Source organism: Rhinoraja longicauda, chromosome 1, assembly GCF_053455715.1.
Source record: "Rhinoraja longicauda isolate Sanriku21f chromosome 1, sRhiLon1.1, whole genome shotgun sequence".
In the NCBI taxonomy this organism is placed as follows: Eukaryota; Metazoa; Chordata; class Chondrichthyes; order Rajiformes; family Arhynchobatidae; genus Rhinoraja; species Rhinoraja longicauda.
Window position 1 is genome coordinate 121,078,032 of NC_135953.1, and position 22,353 is coordinate 121,100,384.

The window sequence follows — 22,353 nt, forward strand, 5'->3', positions numbered from 1 at the left end:
CTGAGGACCATGGCCTCATGAATACACCTTTCTGCAATATCCTTTTTCTCTATGTTACCAGCAATCAACCTGCTTCAAACTGATGGGAAGGCTGAAGCAGCTATCCTTCTCAGAGAACAGTCAACATGCACTAGGAGTCCCATTACTACAATGCTAATATTCCTAATTGTTGAAAGTTTCTGCGTATTTAGGTTAAATCAGTTGGTAAGAGTCCTGTTCTAAATGCGCATTTGTAATTGATTTCATCCAGGTGGACGGCTATGAAATTAGCTCTGTTTTCCTTATAAATGACCAAAACTACCTTTGTAAATTCAGGACATTTACCAATCCACATTGGGCTCTTCAAATCTCCTGCATTCAATTTCCAATTATCTGCTTGATAGTTTCAGGCTAACCAATCCAGAAATTAGTCTGCATCTACTCCATCTGATTTCAGCAAATTTCAAAAATAAATTTTATACACCTGTTGGAAAAGTATAACTCTTTGATAAAATAAATGTACTCTGTGTTTTCGATCAATATTCTCACACTTATTTTAACAACGTGAAAATAAATATTAAGTTGAATACTGGTAGTCTCCTGCAAGGAAGAAAATTAATGATTGTATTCTACTTACGATTCACTTCATGCTCTAAACAGATTTTAGAAGTTATTTCTAAAAGATGCATTATCAGTATCACTCAACATATAAAACAACACTCTGTAATTGATCCTGCCATTTGTGATAAAATTATAATTTGCTTCCTCAATAAAATAGTTCTCAGTCCTTGTAATGCAAAAAGGAATGATCTACTTAAAGTCATGTAATGATTTCAGGAAGTCCCTTCTGGCTTTGGAGAAAAGTCGAGTGCAAACATGTTTATAAACTTAAAAGGCTAATGAAAATAATTGTTGCAATTACAAGCAATGAGAATCAGATTAAAGGTATTCTACTGCAAAAGCTGTCTTCCACTATAATCACTTCATGAAAAGGTCACTGCTGCCAACAGACACATTTGCTTGAGAGGATTGTAAATTGGATAATTGACCTCGAAGGTTAGCAGTCCAATTCATGATCCAGTCCAATTTATCATTCATTAAAATTAATGATCAGAAAAATTAACAACCATGAGATGGACACCAGGCTTCAGAACATGAAAAGGTCAGCACCCAAGAGAGTTAACTTAATATTTAACTCCATAGGATCTCTCGCAAATGTGATTACATTTACTATAGATTGTGTATCCTTGATTTTGTCCAGATAACCTAAGCCAAATGTAAGCATCCTCAGTCGAGAGTTTAGAATAAATCAGATATATTGTCAACACTCAATTTTGTTGTCGATTCCTATTGTTGTACAGCAACATTTTTAATTATTAATATATAAACAGTCATTAATTGAAGCAAATATTAGAAATATTCTAATTGCATGTCACCAAGTTTTGCTCTATATTCTCATATTTCTCATGAATCTCAGAGTGATTCCATTAGTCCCACTTGCCCATCAATACCACACTGACCAATTTACAACACCTATTTAACCTATTTGGGTTGTGGGAGAAAACGGTTGCAGCACACATAGGAACTCACATAGGCTTAAAAGAAATTGTGCAAACTTCACACAGACAGCATCCAATTGAACTCTGCTCCCCACTATACCTCTTTATGTGTATCTACATATCAATGATTTATTTCTAATTGATGTTAGTAAATTCTAACATTGTTTCTAATGTCAGAAATAATGTTTAAGAGTTTATTTCTAAACTCAAGCATTTTTTTTCCATGAGACATTGTGTGGCTTGTTCTTGTGCATAAGTGACATCTGCACAGATTTAGTTTCCTCCGTCAAAGAAATTACCATCAAGTATTATCTTAGAACATTAAAAATAATTTAATATTTTCTTCTGAAATTAGTTTCAGTCATTTTACTCTGTTTATCAATTTGTCAGTTCTAAATTTGTTCTCTCATATTTAGATTAAAATCTTTATTTCACTTCATTTATAAATATAATGAGTTCTGAAAATAGTACAAAATGAGCAATAACAAATTGTTGGTTACATTATGGTCTGCCGACTTTCTGTTCTATTTTTAATATTAATCAGTACCAGTTATGACATCTCTACTCCCAATCTCCACAATCTCCTGCGCCTCTACCTCACGGCATTTTCTTTACTAATTCTTTTTATGGAACATTTTTATTTATTGTCCATCCCTAATTGTCCACTGAATTTAATGGCTTTCCAAGGCAATTAAGAAATAGCCATATTGACAAATCTAGAGTCACATCTAGGCAGGACAGATTAAGGATGCGAGATCTATTCCGCCCCAAGCTTCCATTCTTTGATTATTGTGATTTAGGGTATCTAGATTTTATAATATCAATAAATATATTTCAATTTATAGTAATAAAAAATATATCCACGAGTTTGTTATCAAGAAATATATCCACAATTGTATGTTGTATTGCGATGAACATTTATCAACAGGATTAATAACTCTGATTTTTCTTCCCTATGATGGTTGCTACTGTATTCAATTGGATTTAATGGGCTGTGTGTAAAATAAGGCCAGCCCTGAGGTACTGGGTGTGCAGAGAGCTCTTAATAGGCAAACCATGAGTTCAACAGGAGGCTAAATAGCTGCAGGATGTTTCTTTAGATTGATGTCATTTTAACATTTCCAGCTTCTACCATTATGAAGAGGGCAAGTAATCAAGATCTAGAAAATGAGGGTATAGAAATTAGATCCCAAGATATCACATTTTTATATGCTAAGCAATTCAATTCCAATGTAAAATAAACTGGCAATGAACACTGGAATGAAACCAAAGTGTTAAGATTGGGTATGAGGTTTATGAGATAAGCAGATTTTAATGAGATTGATATTAAGAGTGAAGAGGGTATATAGTCAAGTCAAGTCAATTTTATTTGTATAGCACATTTAAAAACAACCCACGTTGACCAAAGTGCAGCACATCTGATTAGGAAAAAAAAAGAAACATACAGTGGCAGGCAGCCAAACACAACGGCGCGGCCAGGATTGTAAGAATTGAATCAAGGGATACAACAAGCCTCCTAATACTGATGGGAATTTCAAAATTTAGGACTAGTGTAAAATATAATGGGAAAAGTAGGAAAAGTTAGGGCCTGAACTCCCTGATGATTTCTGGAAGATTTCAGGCTATTCCAGAGTTTTCCAGCCTTGCCTCCCATCTTATACCCATGATAAATTCAAAACTCTTCTACCTGTGCTTTAATATAGACCACCCTATACCCTTGCCAGTATATCTGCAACACAGAAATAAGGATTTTAAAATGCAATTTTCAAACCTCTTAATTTCCCTTTCATTTCCCAAGTAGCCTTATTCAGCCCTTCATAAATTCATGCCACAGGAGCAGAAGTAGGTCATTCAGCCCATCGAGTCTACTTCACCATACAATCACGGATGATCTATCCCTCTAATTGTTCGTTCCATTCCATTCCTCTCAGTTTTGAGCTCTTCTATATTTTACTCTTTCTTCGACCAGTGGAGGAGATGCATTCAATGGCCAAGGCCATGTCTCAGGAATAAAACCAGGAAATGCTGGAAACTTACACAAAATCAGGCAGCTTGCGTGAAAAGAGAAACTGAGCTAATGTTTCAAACCAAAGACCCTTCATCAGAGTATTTCCTTTTCCACAGATGCTGAGTGTTTCCAGCATTTTCTGTTTTTATTTCAGATTTCCACCATCTCCTAATTTTTTTAATTTTTCATTTGCCCTGAAATTTGAACCTGGCCTACACCTTTCTCCTTTGAAGCACTTCCACAAACCTATCTCATTTTCACCAAGCTTTTGGTCATCTGTCCTAATGTTTATGTGACTCAAAGACCAAATTCCATCGGGTAATATTCCAGCGAAGGATGCTTTACTGTTTAAAGTATGTTATAAATCTTCTTAGGCCCCCTCGGTCATGGCTGACCATGGGTGATGCATCCTAGTTGGCTGCTTGCTCCACACCTCGGCTAAAACAGCGTCGCTTGTGGCTGAAGAGACCAATGCGGGAGTGACAGTCTCTGTCGCAAAGGTCACATTTGTGTGTGGACTCTGGTCTGTTGAAGTTGCTGCCCTCCTTTCTGCGTGCCCACTTTTCTGCTGCTGCGTTCATCAGTTTCTCTTCCCCCATTTTGAGATGTTGGTTCAGGGTACCTCTCCACCTCGTACGGTCAGCTGCAAGGCTCTCCCATGACTCCACATCGATGTCGAGCACCTTCAAATCTCTCTTGCAGACATCCTTGTAACGTAGCTGGGGGCGGCCGATGGTTCTCCTCCCAGATGTTAGCTCTCCATAGAGGATGTCTTTTGGAATACGACCATCCTCTATGCTGTGGACATGGCCCAGCCACCGCAGCCTGCGCTGCCTGAGTAGAGTGTACATACTCGGAAGGCCAACGCGAGACAGAATCTCGGCGTTGGACACTCTGTCTTGCCAGGATATACCCAGGATACGGCGGATGCTTCTAAGGTGGAAGGTGTTGAGGCTTCTCTCCAGTCTGGCATATGTAGTCCATGTCTCACTGCCATACAGCAGCGTGCTGTTGACACAGGCATTGTAGACTGCTATCTTTGTCTTCACTGTCAGCTTTGGATTAGTCCACACTCGAATTGTGAGGTGAGCGAGAGTTGTAGCTGCCTTCCTGATCCTCTTGTCAATCTCTGGGTCCAAGGAGAGGTTGTTGGTGATGGTGGAGCCGAGGTACGTGAACTGATGGATGGCATCGATTTCGTAGTCGTCGATGGTGATGACAGGCGGTGCCTCTGTATCCTGTCCCGGGACGTTTGTCTTCTTCAGGTTGATGGTCAGCCCAAAGTCCTTGCAACCCGATAGAAGTGGTCCATCAGTGACTGTAGTTCCTGCTGGGTGTGGGACACAACTGCTGCGTCATCGGCGAACAACATGTCTCTGATGAGAGCTCACGTACTTTTGTCTTGGCTCGGAGGCAGGTGAGGTTGAAGAGCTTGCCGTCTGATCTAGTACGCAGGTAGATCCCCTCTGTTGCTGTACCGAATGCATGTTTCAGGAGCAGAGCGAAGAAAATCCCAAAGAGTGTGGGAGCGAGGATGCAGCCTTGTTTGACGCCACTGCGGATGTCGAAGGGCTCCGAGAAACTGCCATTGAACTGCACTGTCCCTTCGTGTTGATGTGGAAGGATTCTATCTATCATGCTCTGCATTATAAATATGAGCTGTTATTGTCCCATAACTCTCATTGTGAGAGTAACATGTGGAGGTTGTTACACAGTTGTTTGGATTCAAATATCAGGATTTGGCATAATGGCAAAAAAGATGTAGTATTGTGGGTGTGGGCGTACTCGTTGTGGGGTAGGGGGGAATGGAAGAGTTGCAAGTTACAACATCCGGATGCTGGGATGAATCAATATAAATAAAATTATGTGTTGCTTCAAAACTATCTCCATCTAAACACTGCCCAGGCAAAGCCACCAGCATAATCACGGACCATGATCAGTTGTAGTCACCATGTTATAGGAAAGATGTTGTCAAGCTGGAAAGGGTGCAGAGAAGATTTGCGAGGTGTTGCCAGGACTCAGGGCCTGAGCTGTCGGGAGAGATTGAGCAGGCTAGGGTTTTATTCCTTGGAGCACAGGAGCATGAGGGTGATCTTATAGAGGTGTCCAAAATCAATGGAGGAATAAACTTTTGCCCAGAGGGGGGAAAGTGAGAACCAGAGGACATAGATTTAAGGTGAGGGGGAAAAGATTTAATAGGCACCTGAGGGATAACTTTTTTACATGAATGGTGGTGCGTATATGGAACGTGTGGCTGAAAGAGGTCATTGAGGCACATACTATCGCAACATTTAAGAAACATTTAGGCAGGTACATGGATAGGATCGGTTTAGAGGGATATGGGCCAATCTCAGGCAGGTGGGACTAGTGTAGATGGGGCATGTTGGTTGGCATGGGCGAGTTGGGCTGAAGGTCTATTTCCATGCTGTATGACACTATGACGCTATTTTAGATAGCAGATTTTACTTTTCAGTGCATGTTGGGAGAAGGACATGGGGTTCATTTATCATGGAAACTGTATGTCAGGGTTTTATTAATGAAGTTTGACGAAGAGGAAATGACTTTGCATAATATCCTGGTGAACTATTCAATGTATAATAGACCTAAAGGTAAAATATACTTTAAATACCAGGTTAAAAAAATGACATCAGGGAGACCAACCTTAATGTATATGATAGACAAGAGCAGCTTTATTTTTAAAGATGACTGTAGTATTTTATACGTTAATCCTCTGAATAATGCTATGTCATTTTTTACATGCTTTTGCATTTCCCATGCCCTTATCTTGCCAGTTTATCTGATGGTATGGCAGCACAGCAGAGACATGATCAACATGTTCAGGCTCATCTTTCCTGAATCCTCACAGAGAAATGCAGAGGGCCAACGGGATAGTATTGGAAAATGAGTGTAGTGATCACAATGAATGATTAGCCCTCACTCATTTGATACAGTTTATGATGCACAGATAATTCATGCTGTGACATTAATAACGCTGACAAGTTAGTGCTAACCACACTATGTGTGCCTTAGCACTTCATCACAGTGTTCATCCTCTTGATTGGATAGCATCATTTCAAACCAGCTGTCACAGATTAAACACAGGCGGCATTTCTCAAAGATGTGTTTTCTGCCTGAAACAAGTGTGGAATTCATTCTTCAGATTAAAAATGTAGCTGGAAGACATGGCCCATTACAGGACAGTCTCTTGAATATGTGCATGCAACACTGGAGGTCCTGGTGGACCGAGTGTATTACAGCAGAGGTGCCCTCAACCCACAATTGACCAGGTGGTTATAAAGCAAATGCTAGAGAAGCAACAGAAAAAATGTGAAAGTAACCAGGACAGAGGACATGGTTGAAGTACAATGTCCATACACATATGGTCACATGGACAGGTCAGTAAATATGTCTTCAAATCCCAGCACCCATTAACTCCTCTGCTAACATCGCACACTGGTCAATGCAATACAACCACATCATTGCATTATCAGCTGTGCCTAAAGGACTGACACCTTGCTCGAAGTGCCTCACCACACCTTTACATCTACCACAACTTCAAGCCTCATACACAGAGATTACAGTGTATACAAAATGGCAGCTGTTTAAGCATTGCAGACAGTTCAGCCAAACATAATATACAACACTCACTGGTGCATAGAAGCATGGAAAACCACAGCAGAAACAGGCACTTTGGCCAACCATGTCTGCACGAACGTTGATGCCAAATTAAACTACTCCCATCTGCATGCATGGGGTCTGCATCCCTCTAATCCCTGCATGTTCACATTTCCAAGGTAAAAATGGAGCAAGGTCATCCAAAAGCTGTAATATCTCACCTGCCTGAACGTTGCCTCCCATGGTGACATACTGCAGAGACCATTGAAAATGAGATTATCATTCCTTTGTCATGTTCCTCATCCTTCTTGAGAGATGTATTCAAAAAAGAGTTTGATATACCTCTTAGGGCTAATGGAATCAAGGGATATGGGAAGAAAGCAGGAACGGGGTACTGATTTTGGATGATCAGCCATGATCATATTGAATGGTAGTGCTGGCTCAAAGGGCCGAATGCCCTACACCTGCACCTATTTTCTATGTTTCTTATCCCACAATCTCCTTTGATTATAAATTGTACACTTTGTAAACAAGCCCCTTTTCACCTTCCCCCCTGGTCTCGTCATATCCTATCCTATGCTAGATAGTGGCAACTCAGCAGCAAGTGACCAATGATGACGACTGCATCTGACATTTGCAATAAGCAGCATAGATACTGACGCCTTGTAGAGAGCAAAGACTAATTTAGAACCAAGATCTGCACATGTTGTGCCATGAAGCATGCTCTGCCTGCAGCCAGGGTGAAAGAAGGGATGGTTCAGAAGCGGGTTATACACAAGTACTGATGGTTCGGCTCTGATGAGTCCGCCTTGAGAATAAAAGCTGATAGATATGTACAATTAATTGATTAATATTTGGCAGATTGTATATAATGTCAAAAATGCACAGTGGAGTACCAGAAAACAAGCAGAAACAGTACCCTAGTGAAATGAAAATGTGCACAAACATACAGGTCCCAAATGGGTTTGTATAATTATTTGGCTGAACAGAGTCAGGGACTCTGACTTTGTTCAGTTCATGAACTAAGATTCTGAATAAGTTTGTTTGGGGTAGGCAAGACCATGAGGAATTTAATAGGAGCAGTTTTTTAATGTATATCTTTTATCTGTTCATTGACCTACACTTTAAGAATAAGTATTGCAGGGAACCTAATCATGGTGGAAGGCTCATCCTCTACTATATGAAAACTCGCAAGACAGGTTGTGTGTTCATAAGATTATGTGATAGGAGTAGAATTAGGTCATTCGGTCCATCAAGTCTACTCTGCCATTCAATCATGGCTGATCTATCTTTCCCTCCTATCCCCATTCTCCTGCCTTCTCCCCACAACCTCTGACACCTGTACTAATCAAGAAATTGACTCTTGGATAAGCACGTCTTAACCAAAGAAGCATTAGTTTAGTAAGTTGGAACTTGAACAACATCACCGTCATCTATTCATGAGGCTGTGTTTGGTGAATCATATGTTTCTGCTTAAGAGAGTACAGGCAGAGTACGATTGCCATGGCTTCTCGACAGAAAAGAAATGAGCAGGCAGGTATTCAAGAGACCCACAAGACGTCTTGTCTCATGTCTGAATTCACCCTGAGTACCTATGGATGTAGGGTTTTCGCTGGAGGGTGCTGTTATAGCCGAAAGCATATGGATTTCTCAACTATGCAGAAGGGAGTAGAAACGTCATGAATTATAAAGTAAAGTGGTTGATAAAAGCAAAAAGTCAATAGTTATGGAAGATTGAGATACAAGAGACTGCAGATGCTTGAATCTTGAGCAAAACTCAAACCGCTGGAGGAAGAGCGGGATCAGGCTGCATCTGTGGAGGGAAATGGACAGTGGTTGTTTCAGGTTGTGACCTTTCGTCAGTCTGAGGGACAGCAATACATTCTAGGGAACTGGAACCAGTTCTGGTGCAGCTGGAACCTGTACAGGCCAAACAGATTGCACTTCATCAGAACTGGGACCAAAGTCCTCTTGGGGAGGTTCGTGAATGGTGTGGAGGGAGGTTTAAACTACTTTAGGAGGTGTTTAAACCTAGGAAAGGAGCATTCAAAAGGAGACAAAAATTGCTAAATTGTTGGTAGAGATAAATAGAACCAGAACAAGATCTGTGAAGCTTCTAGTTAGGACCAGACTAAGAGGAAATACAAGAAGTGTTAAGATGGATCTACAGTGTAGTTACATAAACACAAAAAGTATTTTACGTATGACTGAGACACAAGGAACTGCCGATGCTGAAGTTTTGAACAAAATACAACATGCTGCAGGAACTCAGTGGGTCAGGCAGTGGTCTGTATCTGTGGTCGGGACCTGGAATGTCGTCTGTCCAGTCCCTCCACAGATGCTGCCTGACCCATTGAGTTCTTCCAGCACTTTGTGATTTGCTATTAAGTAGGGTTGTATGCATTAAAGCATACAAAGCATGCAAGGATAATGGTGAAAGGAAAGGAGGAAAAGAGGATGAGTGACAGTATTGAATAAAAAAATATTCCAGTGCCAGAAAGAGAACTTCATGGAAAGATTCAAGAAAAAAATAGATGTGCAATTGCATCACTGGGGTTATTCCGTAGTCTGAAAACCGGTAAACATATCAAGTAGCAGTTTCGCAGGGAAATTATAGTGATGTTTAAAAACCAGAGAGTAGCATAGGGGGGATTTCAACCACTTATCTATTGATGGGGAGATCAATAACATTAGGGACAAAGCTTCAATACTATGGAACATTTTCTGGGTTGGTGTGCTTCTAACCCAGTGGTGGACATAGTGGCTGGATGTTCTGGGAAATAAACAGGCCAAGTGGAGCAAGTGGCAATGGTGGAATGTCTAAGAAACAGCAACCATGTTGTCATAAGGTTTAAAATAGCTACATAGAAAACTCATGTCTAATCCTACTCTGAAGCTGATGCTGTTAGAGCCAGTTGATGAGTTGCAAGTTCGCACAGTTGTCTTCATTTAGCCCAACAGGGTGTGATCTTTGCAGACAATTCTTAAAAAAAAACATAATATAACACATGCAACAATCTACCAGCTGTGGGGACTATGGTGTCTCAAGGAATGGATGCTCTCAAAGAGTCAGAGTAGCCTGGAGAGGTTAGTGACAAACATTGCATGCAGGAGACACATTCTTTGTGCAGAGGGGCACAAAAAACACGTCCAGAAAGGGGTTACTCGCGAGGTCTCCCCAGGAACATGACTGTTGCCTTAGAATACTTGCACTTCAAGAAGCCTCAAGCCGGGCAAATCCTCGTGCCTGCTCCTGAACAATAACTGAAGTCTCCTCTTCTTCAGTTGAGTGACTTCTATAATGTAGTAACAGCAGCCTGACATGATCCTGAGGCTGGGGAGCTAAGAGTAATTATCATCTTGAATTCCACAACCAAAATATTCAGGGAGACTTGAGACCTTATCTTAGAGATTAGCAGAAGTTATGAATCTCAGTAAGGAAAAAGGAAGCAGTAAGCATATTAGCCCTTTAACACGCATAGTTTTAATAATTTGGTGAGTGAAAAAAGAGAAGTTGTTTTCAGGCCAGTGAGACTGAGAGCATCATTTTCTGCTCCGAGAATTTGACGTAACCTCAAATACAACTTTGGGCACCTGTTGCTATCCCCACCCCACCAAATGCCATCTGCAGTAATGCCACCTACAGTTGACCTGCGAAACATCACTGCACAATTATGTCAGAATAAAAGGTATTTGGTAGGATTTTAATTTTCCATGAAAATATTTGGGGATGCATTTCCTGACTGGTGAGTGGACACTCAGAAATTTGCATAAAATTACTGCATTTAAACCGATTTTCACAAAGGAATTTTTGTATTTGTAGATTTGCATGAACTAATTTCTCGCCCAGTGCCTTTAGCCAGCTCAGGATTTCCCAAATGCTTTTCAGCCAACAAAGTACTTTTGCAGTGAAATCATCGCTGAAGGAGGGAGGAATTACACCTGTCTTGGTTTGTGCAGCACACTGTCCCATGGAGAACCAAGAGAAAATAACTAGATCCATTAAGTGTTGTTAGTTGGGGGATAAAAAACTGTTGTCGGGAGCTCAGAAGAATATTGGTATCCATAATGGTTTATTACTGATAAGTGTGCCGAGATACAAGGAAAATGTTTATTTTGTGTACTCCCCTAATCTTTGAAATGGTTTCAGGAAACTATTTACATCAACTTGATGTGGCAGAGGCACTCTCAAACTAATATCTAAGAACTGAACTCCAAACCGTTAGCCTTGACTTGGGACTCGAGATACTGCAGTGCACCCTGAACCCTCAACATTTGGATTCAGGAAGACAAATATAAACATTGAGCTATTCTGGCCTCCCTCGCCAAAGATAGTAGAGGTATTTTTCTGTTGTTAGAAAAATTGGTCATTATAGTGGCCTCTTATCCTTTAGTTCATGATGAAGTCCTTGGACTTAGTAAAAGTTACAGGTACATATTCCAGTCTTCAAGATCTTTTGGTAATCTTTGCTTCCCCCTCTTCTAAAGCCGTAGCAGTAGACCTGCCACTTAGATCCTCCAGCATGCTTGCAGGCATCCTATTGCATGCCTGCTTTCGAAAGTGAACGACCCGCCATGTGGCAGATCATAAAGGGATTAATTCAGACCAATACAGCCCTAACTTTCAGCCATATATTTCAGTTTAATATAATGTTGAATGCAGTTATTGATCTCATTTTATTCATCAGCGTGTAGTTAGTCATACTTTGAAGTTTTATAAGTCTTCATGTGCATAATAATCAATAGGTCACTTCAATCGCTGATAGCTACTTATGAAAGATACAGCTTTTAATATATTTTATTCCAATTTATCATTAAGGGTTATGAATAGTGTATGTGTGGTTTGATTTTTCCCAATCAGCAGTAAATCTGAATACAGCAGAGATACAGCAGGGGCTCGATGGAACAGGCTGAGATTTAGGAAGTGACTAGCCATATTGCAAAGACCAATTTTATGGTAAGGTTGCACGAGAAGCACCTTTCATATCTTAATGTTTCAAGAATAATATTAATCTTTATAATTACTAGAAGCAAGTGTACGTTTAATGCACTGAGTATATTCATTTATCTGCTGAATGTTAATTAAATAAACAGACTCAAACCTGAAAAGGGCAGGAAAGCACATGATATATTCCAGTAAACTGAAGTGTATTGACACTGGATTATTAATTCAATCCTAGATTTTCTCTAGATTTACCTAGATATTGAGTTAATTAAGGTACAGGGAACAATAGATATTTTGATAGTGAAACACTAGGCTAATATTTCACATTAAAACTTTGCCAGTTCTGAAGAAAGATTATCAAAACTGCAATCTTGCATTTATCTCAATTGCTGCTCTTTGACTTGTTGATTACTTTAAGTCCTTTCTGTTTGTTTTTTCTTCATGAAACTACTGAAAGATTGATGAAAAATGTGTTCATTTACAATAAAGATTCTGAAAAGGAAACACAACAATTATTTTAGGATATAATTCAAAATGCTTCTGATTTCATGAATGGTTGGGATTGTGCTGGGATTTCAAAGTGGACCATAACAATTAATAATTTTGTGTCTACCTTCAATTTAAACCAGCATCTGCAGTTCTTTCCTACACATAACAATTAATAATGCTTCTGATAACATTTTTTCTTGTCTTTTTAGCCAGAGATAGATGGGTTCCCTCCGATCCTCAGATCATTTCTGAAGGCCTCTATGCAATAGCTGTTGTCCTTAGTTTTTCACGGATTGCTTATATCCTGCCTGCAAATGAAAGCTTTGGTCCATTACAAATTTCCCTTGGAAGGACTGTGAAAGATATATTCAAGTTCATGGTCATTTTTATAATGGTATTTCTTGCATTTATGATTGGGATGTTTATCCTGTACTCCTACTATCTTGGTGCAAAAGTGAATGCAGCCTTCACAACGTGAGTACAAGTTTTCTTTTTAATTTGTTTTATCTCATAAGATAATGGTACTGTCTGGATATCTTCTTTTCCCTGGTTTTCCCAGGTAGCTCTGTCTGAAAAAGCAAACTCAGGAAATGCTTTCTGCCCTCCACTAATGTCACTTTAAATCAATTGCTCCACACTGCATAAAGGGCCTGTCCCACTTAGGCGATTTTTTTGGCGACTGCCGGCGACTGTCAAAGTCGTAGCAGATCGACAACATTTCTTTTACCCGACGACAATGACCACGACAATGCCGAGTCAGGTCGAGATTACACCGTCTTCGGAAACACCACGAAATTCCCACGCTGTCAATGCTTCTCCGGCGTCCTAATTTTCGCTGAAATCACTGACAAGCCGGTAAGTACTTGAGAGTTGTGAACTATAACATCTTGTATGGGTTACTTAAAAACCAAGCTTCACTGTAACAAGGCATAAACTGAATTTACTTCCAGTTTATTAATAGATGTATTAAAAAAAAATTTTTTTTAAGTGGTTAAGTGGATTTTTGTGAAAAGTGTGTGGGCATTCTTTGAAAATGTACGGGAGATGCATTTCTAGTTTCTGGGTTGCATATCTGGGTTGGGAGCCCACTTTAAATGTAATGACTGATGGCCATAAACATCGTGAAAATTCCCACGCTTACCTGACCTTCAAACTGTCGCCTCCAATCTACCTGTCAAATGTCCTGACGGTAAATAAATTGGTTAAACACAAGCATTTTATGGTATTTTGAAATGACTTTATTATATTAATATTATGTGCTTCTAAGAGAAATGCATCTAAGAGAACCTACCAAACCTGGGGACAGCATGCGACAGCGCCCGCAATAAGCAACGATACCTGCTGACAAGCCAGCTGTCGCCGAGAAATTTCACTCCAGGATGATTTCTCAGCGACGCGTTGAGATCCACTACGATTTTTGGAAGACTCCTCGCGATCATGCCCGCGACACCCCGGCAAACTGTCGGCGACAGCCTAGTCGCCGGCAGTCGCCTTAAAATCGCCTAAGTGGGACAGGCCCTTAAGAGTAACATTAGAAGAAGATGAATTTCCTTCTGATTTCCCATGCATTGCACCAATCATCTGTTTGCCACATACCAATAGGATTGTGGACAAAAAGGAAAAGTTATCCTCGTGGGAAATTGAGAGCACTTCTCATTGTTTACTGCTGCAAATTTTAGACATTGTGACTGACATGTCAGTTTTCTTTTTTCAGCACTGCCAGATCATTGACATTCTTTTGATTACTTAAATGGAAGGTTTTAGCAACAGGATCTTTTTAACAATGTAATTTCCATGACTCAGCAAAAAGATGTAATGAGTGTGAATTGAACTTTTAGCAGCCATTGTCAGCATTTGAAGGATGCATGTAGAATAAGATGGGTGTTGAGTTTGTGCTCTCTAGAATAGCATGTTTCATACAAACATGAGAGAAACAAACAATCTTGTTTTTACATAGTCTTTTTCTTTTCACTAACTTGTATAATTTGTATGCTGTGTGTTGTCTGGATCCATGTGCCCATGATTTCCATTCAACCATGAACCTCACTGTAATTGTGTGCACAGCAATAAACTCGACTTGACTTTACAATTGAAGGCAACTTCATGCATCAAGTCAGCCACACGCTGGCGTTATACAATTTAATATGATGACTCCATTCTCTTTCCTTTATCTCTCACCTCCCTACCTCCCCTTTCATCCCATTCACCTGCAGTGAATAGCAGTGGAAAAAAAATCCTTAGGAGGAAAAAGAATCAAGATAGTTTCTCTCTGATTGCTAGTGTGTTTAAGAGGATGCAGAGGTGACTGGGAGACCCCCTTCCCAATGTTTGACATATCTTTGAATGCTTTGATGTTGGCCATCATTTGGAACTTGTCAAAGTTTCTTTTAACCTTTGCAGTGAATTAGCATTCACCTCATGATCCGACATTCTAATGACCCAGCTCCCTGTCCACTCAAACTATTGTTTTGTGACATCTACACTGTAATTTATGATCAAATACCTCAGTCTCCCTTATAGCTGTCTATCCACAAACTGGAAAACCCTCATAGCTCAGTTGTCTGATTTCAGAAAAGCTAGCAATTTGAACATTAAGGTTTGCCACAGTTTGAGATGTACATTCAATCAACAATTGGACATTCAGCTCCTCCAATCTGTTCCATAGTTCAATTGGTTTAATCTTTACCTCTCAATTTCATTTAATGTCTTTGTCCATATCATCAGAACGCTATCCAATTTGTTGTAATTTATTTTCATAATTTAACTCTTTGCCCTGTTGTCAATACAGTGAATCTACTTTGTATTCCTTCTGAGGTCAGGTTATCCATCCTGACATTAGGAGCCAAAACCAAATGCAATACATATAGTATCTGATTAAGACTGTATAAGTGATAAATGTCATATTTCCCTTACAGTTCAAACTTCCTAAAACAAATGCCAAATTCCCATTCATTTTTAATACTAGTGTATATATATTTGTGAAGATGAAAACTTTTCATTCAGGAAATCTACAATGAAACTACTGGATACCTATCATGTAATATGAAATGTGCATTTTATTACTTTGATTTATCTTGTTGAATTATTTAATAATATGGTGTATTATAGACTTGGATAGAAATCACCAAGAAGAAAAATAATGAGAAAGTTGTCCTGGGCTATTTTTGTGCACCTTTCACTTAATGATAATATTACGACATTAACAGAGGTCTGAGAAGCAATCTTCAGTCTGTTCTCATAGTGAAGATGATAATATTATTGGGGAATCTGGAGAAAAGATAGGAATAGGCCTGATTCACGTGCATGGAAAGCAGGGAGGGCAAAGTAAAATAATTCATAGATTAAGACTAACTGGTAAGGAGAGAATAAAGATATTAAAGTGGACCAAAATTGTGCTATATAAATATGAGAATATTAGAAATAAAATGGGAGATGTAGACTACTGATGCAATGGAAGGAAATGAATGTTAAAAAAGTAAATGAGATATTTTTATGCGAGTTAAGATTCAAGTCTTTATAATGATCCTGGGGACTTCAGGCTTCCTCAGACTGAGTTGTTCACATAACACTGGTCTACTTGGAATTTATTCAACGTGAATAACTCATTTCTAAAAGAATATCATGTTGGGTAATGCAATACTTTATATAATTTCAACTCTAAGGAGTGATCAATAAGCAAACCAAAATTAAGGAAACATGGGGATATTTAAATTTTGATCACCATAATGTTCTAACACCCAGAGTTAACATGAAAATAGAAAATAAAGAAAGCTAGGTAAAAGGATAAATTTTAAACACAGTGTTTAAAAATAAGGGAATTTTGGTGTTGAGTAGGTAGTTTTATATAATATGTTCTTATGAATCAAATATTTTTATAAATTATCTATGAAGTATGGTGTCACAATAGAACCAATTAATTTAAATCTGTCTTCCTCAGAGTTGAAGAAAGTTTCAAGACACTTTTCTGGTCAATATTTGGTTTGTCTGAAGTTTCTTCTGTTGTCCTCAAATATGACCATAAATTCATCGAGAACATTGGATATGTCTTATATGGAATATACAATGTCACGATGGTGGTGGTTTTGCTCAACATGCTGATTGCCATGATCAATAGCTCATATCAGGAAATTGAGGTATGATTTACTGAGTGCTTTATTTACCTTTAAATGCTTGGATATTATAAAAAACATTAGTCTTAAATTTAAACATTCATGATGGTCAAGAAAGGTAGATGTCAGTGATAGAGAGGATTGATGGGAAGATGGTTTAGAAAACTTGACACCCTTACCACTACTCTTCTTCCAGATTTTTGGTCAATGTTGCAACCGCTCTGATGACAAGACTTTTCACACCAATGCCCTTGAGACATGTTTATTTTTTCCTTTATTGTGATTTCCCCCTCAGGTTGCACAGCTCTTCCCTCTTCAGGCCCTGACCTGAAAAAAATTGATTAAGTTTCTATTCCCGTTGATGCTGCTTTACATATTGGGCACTTCCAGTATTCACTGTTTTTATTTTGAAAGTCCAGCATCTACAGCTGGTTGTTTCATCTGTTACAATCCCTGTGTGGACAGATACTGCTTGCATTTTCCACTGTCAGCCTCACATTTTCCTTGGTCTGACATCATTGGGAATTGTCGTAGAAATGACATGGAAATTACATATAAATATGTCTACGGGATTAGAGTGGAAGAGGATCAGAGTGACGAGTGGCCAAATGAGCAAAAACATACCACCGGAGAAACTCGGTTCCAGACTCCAGCGTCTCCGGTCCCTTGCGTTTACATTTTACTGTTCCAGCAGCCATTATGTGATGGTCAGAGAGAATGGTAGTGGTAAAACCCATGATAGTTAGAAAGAGTTGAGGCAATAAGAAAATGGTGTGGTGCCAAACACCAGACTGGAATACCAATGATCAAGAGCACAGAGTGGTGGCAATTGGAGAAAATGAAGTGGTCATGGTAGTGGAAGTGATAGTGATTGAGGAAAGGTGGGCACGGGGTTGGGGTGTTTCCATGCCCAATTGGAGGGCTAGAGTTATTGTAGTGTAGAATGGCAGGCAGTGGCGAGTGGTGTGCCGCAAGGCTCGGTGTTGGGGCCGCAACTGTTTACCATATATATTAATGATTTGGACGAAGGAATTAGAAGTAACACTAGCAAGTTTGCAAGCTGGGTGGCAGTGTGAACTGCGAAGATGATGTTAGGAGGTTACAGGGTGACCTGGACAGGTTGAGTGAGTGGGCAGATGCATGGTAGATGCAGTATAATATAGATAAATGTGAGGTTATAAACTTTGGCGGCAAAAACAAGGAGGCAGATTATTATCTCAATGGTGTCAGTCATCAGCCATGATCACATTCAATGGCGGTGCTGGCTCGAAGGGCCGAATGGCCTCCTCCTGCACCTATTGTCTATTGTCTATTGTGTCAGGTTAAGTAAGGGGGAAGTGCAGTGAGATCTGGGTGTCCTTGTACACCAGTCACTGAAAGTTGGCATGCAGGTACAGCAGGCAGTGAAGAAAGCTAATGGCATGTTGGCCTTCAGAATGAGAGGATTTCAGTGTAGGAGTAAAGAAGTTCTTCTGCAGTTGTACAGGGCCCTGGTAAGACCACATCTGGAGTATTGTGTACAGATTTGGTCTCCTAATTTGAGGAACGACATCCTTGTAATTGGGGCAGTGCAGCGTAGGTTCACGAGATTGATCCCTGGGATGGCGGGACTGTCATATGAGGAAAGATTGAAAAGACTAGGCTTGTATTCACTGGAATTTAGAAGAATGAGAGGGAATCTTATAGAGATATATAAAATCATAAAAGAACTGGACAAGCCAGAAGCAGGAAAAATGTTCCCAATGTTGGGCGAGTCCAGAACCAGGGGCCACAGTCTTAGAATAAAGGGGAGGTCATTTAAAACTGAGGTGAGAAGAAACTTTTTCACCCAGAGAGTTGTGAATTTGTGGAATTCTCTGCCACAGAGGGCAGTGGAGGCCAAATCACTGGATGAATTTAAGAGAGAATTAGATAGAGCTCTGGGGTCTAGTGGAATCAAGGTATATGGGGAGAAGTTGGGCACAGGTTACTGATTGTGGATGATCAGCTATGATCACAATGAATGGCGGTGCTGGCTCGAAGGGCCGAATGGCCTCCTCCTGCACCTATTCTCTATGTTTTTATGTAACAATTATGGTTTTGTGGGATGCTGAGTGGTGACAATCAGTGGGGTAAAATTACAGTAGGGAAGAGTAATGAGGAGGCAATGACTTGGGGAGGGTGGGCACAGAGTGATAATGATCAGGTCAATAGTAACCATTGAAGGAGTGAGAGGGGTGATCAGACTGGAGATTGGCAGGGAAGGAGGGAAGATGGGCAGTGATTTGGAATGAATGGAGAGAGGGAAGCAGGATGAACAAGTGACCTTTGAGGGACGAATGATGGAAATTCAACAGGACCAAATGCAATGTAAGGCAGGGTGATGATCAAGGGGAAGGTGAGATGTTAGTTTTTGGGGTGGGAAAGGCAATTGTGGTCAGAGAGCAGAAATGCCAAATGAAAAGTAGTGATTGGGTGGAACCAGTTGTAGTTTGGGGATAGCCCAGTGATGTTTGAGACTGCAGTGCTGGTGAAGGGCATGGGGAAGGAAGAATAGTGTTGGACTGTTGAGCAATGCTATCAGGGAAGCAGTTCTGGCAATTGGGCCATAGGTGGTGATTGAACAGCATGGTGCTGATTGGGTAGGAAGCTGCCACAGTGATGATCTGGGAAGCACAGATAGGCACATATGAGATGCCATTTGTGTGGGGAACAGTGGTCAGTAGCTATTTTAATCACAGAGGGATGGAGATTCTGTCATCTTTAGTAATTGGGGCATCATTCAAAACAACACTAACATTTTTATTTTAAATCATAAATGAACATTTATTTACTTCCAATGGCCCACGGAATCTGAGAAATTAGTTTTAGCTGAGCCTGTTCTTAGCATGCTTGTTATTCGTCAATCAATCGATGCTATTTATTCCTCTCTTCCCTCAGGATGATGCAGATGTGGAATGGAAATTTGCCCGTTCAAAGCTGTGGATGTTCTACTTTGACCATGGGAAAACGCTCCCCCCTCCATTCAGTCTTATGCCTACTCCAAAGTCATGTATCAGTTTGATAATAAGAATCAAAAACGGTCTCCTTGGCCTGTTCAAATGCAGAAGGAAAAGACTGAAGAAAGATGTAGAAATTGGAATGATGAACTCAAAGTCCAGGGTATGTCCTTAAAGGTTTTAAAGACTTCTATTTATGTAGCACCTAATGCTATCTCAGGAGATTACAGCTCATGAAATATACTCACGAACAGTAATGAGATAATGGTAATTTCATTTTGATTTTTGATTATTAATTGGAGGTTTAAATACTAGTCAAGGCAATGGGAGAATACCACAACCTTTCCTGGCGATCTTTTACACCAATCCAGGAATGGAATTTTGGATGATGGTTTAATGTTTCATGTAAAACATGGCCTATGTCAGCACAGCCTCGGTGTTGCCAGCTGCACTGTGAATACTGTATGCATTAAATGATAAAATTGTTAGATAGGACGTGAACTCACAATCAGAGGTGAGAGTGCTGCTGCAAATCAGTCTCATGATGACAATTACAGTAAGGTTAGAGGACAGAAAGCTCTACTAACAAACAGAAGTAATTTATGAATGACCTCACACAATGGAGACCTGCAATTACGGAATAAGAAACAATCACATATTCTTGACAAAGGGATTACAGAATATTTTGTATTAAAGAAAGATTATTTGGTGCTTGCCATTAAACACCAGGACCTCTTCACTGAATTGCCTTTTTACTCGTGGAAAATTTCCCCCCAAAATGGTCAGTTGCTTGTCTGCAGTGGGAGGGGGGAAATCGGCATACAGGTACTCCTATGCACTTCCTTGCCCCTGCAATGACGTAGACCACCTGGAAGTTGGCATAATGACACAGTTAGTTGAGTTACTGCCTCAAAGCACCCGAGATACAGGTCCATCTATGACCCACATTCTCCTTATGACCACGTGGGTTTCCTCTGAATACTCTGTTTTGCTTCCCTATCTCAAGACATGTGGGTTGGAAGTTCAATTGGCTGCTGTAAATTGCCCCTTGTGGGCATGTGAGCAATAGTATGTGGGGATGAGCGGGTGGAAGGAGGTTGTGGATGAGAATGTGAGGAGAATAAAAATGCAATTAATGTAAGATTAAATAAATGGTTGATGGTCAAATTGATCAGTCAATGGGCTAAAGGTTCTGTTTTCATATTCTATCTTTTCATGCATCTATGATTCTCTGTGAAGGAAGCAGAAGTTGCTGTAGATTATGCAGTACTTCCTCCTGCCCTTGGTGATCATTAGTCAGGACATTGAGTATAGAAGTTGGGATGTTATGTTGTAGATGTACAGGAGGTTGGTAAGGCCACACTTGGAGTATTGCGTTCAGTTTTGGTCACCAGCTATAGGAAAGGTGCCATTAAACTGGAAAGGGTACAGAAAGGATTTTCAAAGATGTAACCAGGACCCGAGGGATTGATTTACAGGGAGAGGTTGGACAGGCTAGGATTTTACTCCTTGGAATATAGGAAATGGAAGGGTGACCTTATAGAGGTTAATAACATCTTGACGGAATAGGTAAGGTGAATGCCCAGTCTTTTACCCAAAGGTAGAGGAATCAAGATCTAGAGGACAGAGGTGTAAGGTAAGAGGGGAAAGATTTATTTTGATACTGAGGGACACCGTTTTAGCACATAAGATGGTGCCTATATGGAACAAGGTGTCAGAGGAAATGGTTGAGACAGATGCAATAATAACATTTAAAAGACATTTGGATAGGTACATGGATAGGTAAGCTTTAGAAGGATATGGGTCAAACTTAGGCAAATGGGATGAGCTTAGGTGGGCATCTCGATCTGCACGGGTGAGTTGGGCTGAAGGGCTGTTTTTTTTACTGTACGACTCTGTGACGATGATCTGGAAATTTCCACACAGTATTTATCTTGAAGAAGAAATACTTTTCATTTTGCATTAATATTCTCATTATTAGCGAGTATTGTGGCTAGTTGCTGATCAATCCCTCTCAGTGGAAAAAATAGAGGTGAATCTCCCATAAATGTTTCAATTTCTGCTATGACATTTTAGAATTCTAAATACAAAATGTAGTTCTACACATGGAATGTGTCATAAGTTTCATTGGACCATTGCCCTGACATGCCAACAATTCTCAGGAAGAGCCCTATGCTAACTCAGTTTAGAAGGAAAGGAGGTCTCATAGGGACATAAGATTCTGAGATAACTTGGCAGATATTTTCATAGACTGCAGAATCTAGAGCTACGAGGCCAAATTTCAGAAGAAGAAGCAGGCCATTTAGGACTAAGCTGAAGGTTTGGATTAACTAAAGGTTTGGATTTTTAAAAAAGATTTCTATCAAAGGTTTCTCAGTCATTGGTTATATTCAAAGAGAAGATACATATGTCTTTTTGATAGTAAGGGATTATGATGTATGGTGATTTAGACAGGAAAGTGAATGAGATACAGGATCAATTATGATCTCCTTGGATGGTTGAGCAGGCTGAAGAAGCCATTTGGCCTAGCCCTATTTCATTTTATATTCGGACCTCTGTAGTGCATGTGCAAATTTAGCATTTTGGTATTTTTCTCAGCAGTAGTTCTATTGCATCATTGAGGTTTTCACAATTGGCAAGTGTTTCTCAAAGTAATGATTGAAGATAATGA

At 39.9% G+C, this 22,353-nt stretch overlaps 1 protein-coding gene across 1 annotated transcript in view; it reads left to right on the forward strand.

Moving 5' to 3' along the window:
- LOC144600482 (short transient receptor potential channel 3-like) overlaps window positions 1-22,353 on the forward strand; it is a 91,597-nt gene that overhangs the window by 54,024 nt on the left and 15,220 nt on the right. Inside the window, exons 8-10 of the mRNA XM_078412117.1 lie at window positions 12,805-13,069; window positions 16,533-16,728; window positions 19,624-19,845. Coding sequence (XP_078268243.1) covers window positions 12,805-13,069; window positions 16,533-16,728; window positions 19,624-19,845 — 683 coding nt within the window. The remainder of the gene's footprint in view (window positions 1-12,804; window positions 13,070-16,532; window positions 16,729-19,623; window positions 19,846-22,353) is intronic.